The sequence below is a fragment of the Maylandia zebra genome, linkage group LG3, assembly GCF_041146795.1.
Source record: "Maylandia zebra isolate NMK-2024a linkage group LG3, Mzebra_GT3a, whole genome shotgun sequence".
NCBI classification, from domain to species: Eukaryota; Metazoa; Chordata; class Actinopteri; order Cichliformes; family Cichlidae; genus Maylandia; species Maylandia zebra.
Genome location: NC_135169.1, coordinates 7674118 through 7683487, shown reverse-complemented (window position 1 = coordinate 7683487; position 9370 = coordinate 7674118). Strand labels below are relative to the sequence as shown.

Sequence of the window (9370 nt, the reverse complement as noted above, 5' to 3'; positions counted from 1 at the left end):
TAATAATAATAATAATAATAATAATAAGAAACGGAGCAGATACAATAGGGCCTTCGCACTCTCGGTGCTCGGGCCCTAACAAGGATGCCTGGCACTAGAGCTTCTTCTTCTTCTTCTTCAGTTTAACGGCAGCTTGCATCCAAAACTGTTGCATTACTGCCACCTCCTGGCTGTTAATCGTCCGTCATTCCTGAATCCTCAGATCCTCTTTGGCACTAGAGCTCACCTTTCTTTAGTCTTAAGTAGCTCTAATTGCTGATTAAAGTCAGCTGAACAAAACAGGGTGGTATCAAAGGCAGGAGAGACCCACATGAGGCCAGTTTTATAGGAGCTCCTGCAATGACTGCAACATTTTTCTTTAGCTTTTTCTGCATCTGTTAAACTGTCGAAACTAAGCAGCACAAGGTCACAAGAGGTCATGCTGTATATTCCTCATCCCCTCAGACTGTCATGTAGACGTAGAGGAGGGGGTGGAGTCTGCAAAGCTGCCTTTCCAAACCACAGCTGAGCTTCCTGAAAAGGCCACAGTGAAGTGGGAACGATATAAACCAGAATACATGATGGTGCACATGTGTCAGAGTGGATCTGACCAGCCTCACAAACAGCACCAGGTTTACAGAGACCGAACAAGAGTGAATGAAGACCTGCTGAAAACTGGAGACCTCAGTCTGACCCTGAAACAGCCCACAGAGAGAGACAGTGGAGAATACAGCTGTGTGGTCATCAGTGGGGACATCTGGAGGAAGAAAACAGTGCTGCTCACAGTCACAGGTTTGTTTGTGTCTTTACTCTGATATGTAAGTTAATGCACCGTTAAATGGTTGTTACGAGTTCATCTGCAGATTAATTAAAGAAAGAAACAATAATTTAACATAACTAATAGTGCAATCAAGAGACTCGTTGTCTCCTTCATTCCCGCCAGCAGACAATAGCATTTTCCAAACATGAAACCTCTCCAAAACAGCTTAAACTGTTGTCATGTTTAAGTTATAAGTTTGTGCTTTTCTGTCTTCTCAGTCCAAAAACTGGAGGTGGATTCAGGGGTGGAGCCTGTCAAGCTGCCTTTTAAAACCACAGGAAACCTGTCTGAAGATGCTAAAGTGGAGTGGAAGGGTAAATACGGAAAGGTCCACGTGTATGAGAACGGCTCTGACCAGCCTGAAGAACAGGACCAGGCTTACAGAGGCCGAACGGAGATGAATGAAGACCTGCTGAAAACTGGAGACCTCAGTCTGACCCTGAAACACCCCACAGATGGAGACACACAAGTCTACACCTGCACCGTCTACAGGGAGGGAAACATCCTGCTGAAGAAGGAAGTGCAGCTGAAAGTCAGAGGTCAGTGCTGTAGATACAGGTCAGAGGTTTGCATCATCTAATTTTCTGCTTCCAGTCAGTAGTGTATTTTGTATTAGTATCCACCCGTTCATTCTCTTATCCTTGTCAGGGTTATGGGGGGTTGGAGACCATCCAGCTACCACAGAGCGGACAGGTCACCTAACACATAGAGACAGACAGACGTTCATTCGCACTCACACTCACACCTTTGAGCAGTTTAGAATGACCAATGATCTAACGGCACTAACTGCATGGAGGAACCCGGAGAGAACCCACGCGGACATGGGAGTGGAATCAAACTCAGGACCTTCTTACTGTGAGGCCTGCTGTTAAATGATTTCTACTATATTCATTTAAAGCTGCCTGAGGGTGAAAGCGGTTTCCCACTGAAATGTCTCTGATTGAGTTTGGGGCCAAAGGGAGCTGACTGATGGTAGCATTTTAAAATGCTACCTCAAAAATGTATGCTAAAAAATATCTTACAAAAAATCTTTAACACTTTTTTGTTGAGACAAACTCATGAAAGCAGAGACGTTAAAGTTTGGTTATTGTGCTGTGAAAAAACTCGTTCCTCTTCTTGATTATTTTTCCATATTGCATGTTCGCCCCACTCAGATAATCAGTTTATAATATTAGATAAGGATAAGTTGACTAAATACAAAACACAGTTTTTAAATGATGATTTCATTTATTTTGGGCAAAAGATGATCCAAACCCACCTGTATGAAAACACATGTTTGGAAAGCTGAGTTCACTTTCACTATCCACACTCAGGTGTGGCCACATTATTGCCAGAATCAAGAAATTCACTAAATAGAAATCATCTGAAAACAGACCTGAAAAGCAACACATCAGGTCACTATTTACCACAAACCACAGATATTATCCACAAAAGGAGAAACTGTGGAACATGGTGAACCTTCCTATGAGCCGGCCAAAGTGACCCCAAAAGCTCAACAGCTCATTAACTCCAAAGAACTGCAGGCCTCACTTCCCAAAGGTGAGGTCAGAGTTCATGACCCCACTATAAGAAAGAGATTGAGCAAAAATGGCCTGCATGGCAGCATTTCAAGATAAAAACCACTGCTGAGCAAAAAGAAAAAGGTTTGCATCACATTTTCTGTGAAACATCAAACTCGGTAGAGGAATACGCTGATGAGACCAAAGCTGGACGTTTTGTAAGGTTTGAGTCCTCTTACATCTGCATCAGTCTAACAGCGTTTAACTAAGAGAACTCAGCAGCAGTCAGACATCCAGAACACAGCAGGAAGTTCACCTCTGAACAACTCAGAAAGACCAAAATGGAGGTACTGGAGCGCCCTAGTTGACTCCAGTCTCAGAGAGTAGCGCGTTACTGTAATCCGATTACAGTACGCGTACAGTAATTCTGCAGGTAGTGAAGCAAAATTCCTCCGCTGTGCTTTAATGACTCATCAAAAGTTATGAAAAACACTTAATTATGTTTATTTTCATGTTAGTTAAGGCAAGTTTGGATATCTCGGGCTTCACTATCACATAATATCATAATACATTTTATTTTATTAAAGACCCTCAAGGTCACTTTACATTAGTACAAGAAAATCATAATGAAGGGTATGCAATTTTGAATACATGAGTTTTAAGATGCGATTTAAAAGTGGTATTAAGTATATCAAATATATTAACCCTCTCAGGCTCAAATTAAGTTTTTGTTGCTGATGCACAAAAGAATACCTGCAGTGGTACTTCTGAGTAAAACAACTCATAAAATATGCATGTGGGTAATCGGGGTGTGAGCCTTTACTTGTTGCAAATCTGCAACGCCGGCCTGGAGAGGGTTAAAATATGTTTGATGAAGTGAAACTTTTAAGTGTGAACACAGGGTGACAGTGGGACATCAGTAGGGGTCAAACAGTTTTTCACATCACTATAATTTCTATTAGCAGTGCTTCTCTCCTGTGGATTTTTTTCCTCTGATGTTCAGGTAAAGATTTGTGTTTGTTTGAGCGACAGGTGTAGCTGAGACAGAATGATCATAGATCAAATTTGAGCTTTCAGTTTTTTTCCTAAACTCCTTAAAAAGTGATTATAAATCAGCGTGTGATCATTTGTAGAAGGTGGTTTGTTTTAAGAGTTTCAGTCTGTATTTAAAGTTCATCACAGCACCAAAGCAGCACTGGTGAAAGATAAAAATGATCTTATTATGGTTTCTGAAAGTGGAGTCATCTCTGTGCTGGTCCTTATCGTAGCAACTGATGCTGCCGACCACAGCATTAGATTACAGATGCTAGAATGCAACATTTGTATTAAAGGAAATTGTCACGGCGCGGGCTGTGCAGGGCGGATTGGACTCAAACAGATTAAACACCGACACCGGATGAACGTGGCAAGAATTTATTACAACAAGTGAAAAAAAACGTGAATACACACTAATATGGAGTTTAGTGGCTATATACAGGTGGAGTGAAATAGTGACTGAGTGAAAACTGTGATTAAAAACACTTGGGCTGGGGGAGTATATACAAAGGTTAGGGCAGATGCACACACTGTGAGCTGGGACTGCTATGACTGACACAAAATGGTTGGCAAAAGTGACCAGCAACCAGACTGTGTAAGCGGTGACAGTTTGCAGGCGTGGTCTGTGGATTTAGCTGAAGACAGAGCAAAAGATTAGCACAAATACTAACAATCGGCAACAGACATGAACGGATTAGCACTAATGGTGATTAGCAGACGTTCAGGCGACGAGTGGTTGTGAGCGCTGGTCTTAAATATTGCCGACATAATCAGCCTCAGGTGCAGCTCCCAGGTGGAATGAAGGTCTCCACCCAGAGGAGGAGCCCTAGAGCACAGCAAACAAGCATGCCACTCACCTGGACCATGACAGGATATAGTTTAAATGATAGACTTCTGACAGATTCCAATATGTCCATGTGTGTGAGCAGTCTTCTTCACACATTAAAGTGTGTGGTGGAATCAACACTGTTTATGTCACGCATCCCACCCCTAAGAAATATTATAAAACACTGCATAAAGGTCATGAAGGCCTGGATGACCTCTTCCTGTTTACAAATTCAGAGAAACTGAAGTTATTACATTTGGACCTCACACTCTCAGAAACATGGTTTTGGATACAATAATTACTTTTGATAGCATTACCTGTTTCTGCGTGTAACCTTTCAGTCAGTGTTGGGAAATGGAGGCAGGTGTGTTCATGAATGATCAGGCTCCATTATATCTTCGAAACCTTACAGTATCGTATTACCACACTCAGGTTTATGGGGACCGGTCTGGGGTAGATGCAGACTAGTCAACGGTCCAGCGATGAGTAGCACAGAACCGCTCTCTTAAATAGAGCTCAGGATCCTGAAAATCAGTGATTGAGAACAGGTGTGTGGGCCAGAGGCGCGAGCCCCTGATGAGCACCGCCCAGGCAGAGGAGCGAGAGACAACACATAAAAACCCCCAAAACAAAACACATTGCCCAGTGCAGGGACCATAACAGCAGGCTAACATGTGATTCCCAGAGTTTCTAAAAGTGGAAGACAACGTTTAGTTGTAAATGAATATGAACTTCCACTGCCTGTCTGCTTCACTTTGTGGCCTCGTAAAGAACAACTAATATGTTCAACTAATCTGAACATATTAGTTGTAAAGTCTCTCTCCCATTAAATCGGCTGTCAGTTTGCATTCAGGACACAAGGGTGTTTTTTTTTTAAAGACTGGATTTGAACTGAATTAAAAAGATTTCTGCCTCTTTTATTTTTTATTCTGAGATCTGCTTCTGTTCTAAAGATTTCTCTACAACTGTGAAACTGTGAAAACCATCTGTTGCCTTCTATAGAGGTCATGTTGTGTGTGTTGTCTTTTTTGTCCACTCAGACTGTCATGTAGACGTAGAGGAGGGGGTGGAGTTTGCAAAGCTGCCTTTCCAAACAACAGCTGAGCTTCCTGAAAAGGCCACAGTGAAGTGGGAACGATATAAACCAGAATACATGATGGTGCACATGTGTCAGAGTGGGTCTGTCCAGCCTCACAAACAGCACCAGGTTTACAGAGACCGAACAAGAGTGAATGAAGACCTGCTGAAAACTGGAGACCTCAGTCTGACCCTGAAACAGCCCACAGAGAGAGACAGTGGAGAATACAGCTGTGTGGTCATCAGTGGGGACATCTGGAGGAAACAAACAGTGCTGCTCACAGTCACAGGTTTGTTTGTGTCTTTACTCTGATATGTAAGTTAATGCACCGTTAAATGGCTGTTACGATTTCAGAATAATTAAAGAAAGAAATGCAACCATAGAAAAATTAGCATTAACAGAGCAATAACGACAGATGTTCATGAGTCAGTATTTGAGTAGTGAGGGAGGGGCTTTAGTGCTGGTATTTTTCAGTATGATGATATGAGGTTAGAAGCTCCGGCTCGTTTTCTGTCTTGCCCATCAGAAGATGTTCTGTTTTTGGTGTGACTGGGCTTCCTATGAGGGCTCATGACTCTCGTTCACCACCATTTGGTGTAGAGCTCCTGTAGATGGGGTGGTTTTGTAATCCTTTCACCTGAGCTGACAAGCCTCAGCTGGTGCTGCTCGTTTTTTAGGCTATGGGTGCTAAACATTAGAGTTTAAGTGTACTCAGTTTAGGCAGAAGCCCAACAGAGAAAGTTAAACCACAGATAACCACAGTAAACATACTCAGTATGGGATTTTACGTTTCACTAAGGTCAATAAATCCTGACTGTGATGAACTTTGCTGATATTATATCTTCCTGGGTCCTGTACTACAAAGCAAGGTCAGCATCCAGTTCCATCAGTGTAATAGAGATTTAGCAACAGCTAAAAGAAATAAAAACCTGTGTACAGTTTCAAAAACCTTAAATTAATAAACACATTGTTGTGACAAAGCGATGCACAGTTTGTGCTTCGCTCAGTGGTTTCAGTAAAGTATGGCTGAACCTGCACATATAGAACATATTCCGCCAGCACAGGATCTGTGATGCTTTTAAAACATGCTGGAAATAAAAGAATCACTGAAAACATGACGGTTCCAAGTGATTTTAAAACAAAACTCTGAAAATAACCAGCAGTTTGAGTTGTTGTTGTCTCAGCTGCAGACTCGCTGCTGTTCGAAGGTTTGAGAGATTTTGCTGTAAGGGTCTGTGTTGAACAGCAGAGCTGGAAAACATCCTCCAGCCTAACAGTCATAAACAGGATTGATGTCCACAACCAAGGCGTTTGACTTTATCCAGTCGAGCTTGAGAGAGATCATTCGGCTTCATTGAGCTGTACTGTGGTTTTGATAGAATCTTTTTTCCCCCATAATATTTTCTTTGCCTGTTGCAAGCCATTATCACAGGGTAGCATGCAAAGTTCCCTTATACTATTAGTTAAAAACTGAAGTTCCTTTAAGTCCATACATTTTAAACGTCTCATGTAGACTGTCACAGTCCATTCCCTATTGGTTTGTTTGCAAAAGAAGAAGAAGAAGAAGAAGAAGAGTACTCGCAAGCTGGAATATTAAACAAATTATTAAACTGAAAATATCATTTTAGCTTGTTGTTATTTTCCTGCTTGTTTGTTATGTTTTTCAACAACAAAGATGGCATTAATCTGCTTCCCACTAGCATTCACATAAAATTGTAATGATGCTTATATTAATGGGGCTTTAAAAGCGATTTGACTGCATCCCAGTGTTTATTAAACCACTTTAGAATTTGTCTAGCAGTGTGAAGGGACATATTAGCATCAAACAATATTGGGCCATAATGAGGGAATACTGTTTGGACCATAGGATACATCTGGTCCTATAAAATGGTCTCATATTCTTTGGTAGCTACTCATAATGCACTGCAATCATGGGACCTATTGTCTCATGAGCTGGATGTCTATACTATTATAGGACCCCTGCCATCCTGTTAAACAGTCTGCAACAGTCATTGCATTTTGAATGCAGTCTTTTATTTTCTCCAGACTGAAGCTCATTTAGACTTAGAGAAATGACCAAAAGAAAATCATTTTACTGTCTTTCAGTTATTCAGAGGTTGTGTGTGTGTGTGTGTGTGTGTGTGTGTGTGTGTGTGTTTTAGTTCTGCTTGCTTTGTTAAAACATAATTAATATAACAGCATAGTAATTTTCAGTGCAGCACTTATTCTCCAAGCTGTTCTATGTCTATAAATATGTGAAACTGAATTTCAAAACAAATATATATTACTTATATATTTTATTTGCTTTTAATGTGTGTAAAATGTAACTCAGCTTTAATTTGTTATCGATGTAAGTCATGATTTTATTATCAAGTACAATATTTGTAGGCTTTTAAAATTAAAACCCAAACATTGAGTATTTAAAAAAATAAAAACATTACCTGCCTTTTTTTATGGCAAAATGACCAAAAAAAAAAAAAAAAAAGAAGGTTTGAGAGTAAAGAGGAAATATAAAACCTGAATTCAAACATCCGCTCAGTCTGTGTACAAACAGTAATGCAGTGTAGGTGTCCTGTTTTAGGATTTTACTTTAACGCCTACTGAATATTTTAATTGTTTCAGAAATCTAAGGTTCTACCTGTTATTAATACTCACCAGGGAAACACAAAGACATCATAACTCTATGAATCATGCATCAAAACTATGAACTATAACCAAACAAAGACTGTTGAATAAGGAGAATGACACAGTGATGAAGTAGATTAAGTGTGCATAGACCAGCAGGAAGATGGTCAATAGTGCTTCTGTGCTCTGCTCCTCAGACTGTGGCTCAACCCAGCTCACTGTCATCTGGGCTTCCCCGAACTCTGGAGTTAGCACATCTCCTGTGTTACTGAAAACTCTCTGCAGGACCTCACTGGACCAGTTTTCACTGATTATGTCTGAGGAAGGAAGCGAGTTTTGTGTGTCTGACTGTGTTGTGTCTCCTCTGCAGGGAGAGTTCAGGTCCAGGATCAAACAGGGGACATCAGGAACAGAAGCAGCTCCATTGATCCGACTCCTCTGATGGCTGATCAATCAGTTTGATCTGTGTGTTCTTTGATTATTGATCAGTGATGTCAGAGTGGAGTCAGTGTGATGTTGTTGTTGTGTGTTTGAGACTTTTAGTGTCCATGAAGGTCTCTGCTGCCGTAGATCCTCTGAACTGTGACAGAGGTCTCACTCTGGAGGAAACTCTCAGCACTTTCCAGCAGCTCCTCCATCATGGAGGACGTTCCCTCACTGTAACAGGTGGAGGAGAGAGGAGAGGAAGCACAGGTGGATCCTCTGAGGAAGAGGAGCGTTCCTACAACCACATGATCACATGACCAGAGGGGCGTGGCCTTCAGTGGTAGTAATAAAGGAACAGTCCACATGTTCCACTTTGAAGGCTCATCTCCAACAAAGCTGACCTGCGATCACTTTGACTCAGGATGATGGATTGTTTGGATTTGTCTTTCTTTCTCTGGCTTTTCTTGTGTGTCTTTGTATGTTGGATAGAGTCATGTGACCTGCTGAAATCAAACTGAAATCAATAACTGATAAGGTCCAATTGGATTACTGGGACTCTCGATTCCCATCCCTAAGCATTTGTAGGGATGGAGTGGGGGAACTGTGTAGGCCCCACAGAGTGGTACTTTACCTTTAGTGTGCCATTAGACTGGACTTCTATAAGCTCTAACTGCTTGTTCACAGGTGCTTTTTCCATTTCTGTTACGGAGCAGTTCAAAACTAGCCATGAGAAGATCAACAGGATGATATGAAACAACAAGGCAAAGGAGAATTATTTGTCATGGTCCTGGGTCATTTAGACCCAGTGTTCCCTGATTTCTCGTGTTTCTTTATCATGTTGAGTTCATTTGTTATTCTAGGAGTTATTCTATGGTTCATAAGTTGTTCAGTTTAGTTTATTGCCTTTCCCCTCGTGTCTTTACGCCCTGTGTCTCCCTGTGTGTAGAGTTCTGGTTCCTGTTTACACTCCTTGTGCTTTATTCCATGTTTCCCCAGCCCATCATGTCTGTGCTCTCCCTGATGCTCCTCAGTGTTCTCTCTCCCCCTACAGTCTGCGTCTCTGTGTATTTCCTGTTTTACTT

The 9370-nt window shown here is 41.4% G+C and overlaps 1 protein-coding gene across 1 annotated transcript; it reads left to right on the top strand.

Moving 5' to 3' along the window:
- The first annotated feature begins 311 nt into the window (after positions 1–311).
- LOC143414567 (muscle M-line assembly protein unc-89-like) lies at positions 312–8756 on the top strand. Its single transcript, XM_076879246.1, has 4 exons — positions 312–771; positions 1018–1338; positions 5200–5526; positions 8233–8756. The coding sequence occupies exons 1-4, from the start codon at positions 558–560 to the stop codon at positions 8322–8324; spliced, it is 954 nt and encodes a 317-aa protein (XP_076735361.1). The 5' UTR covers positions 312–557; the 3' UTR covers positions 8325–8756.
- Positions 8757–9370: the final 614 nt, after the last annotated feature.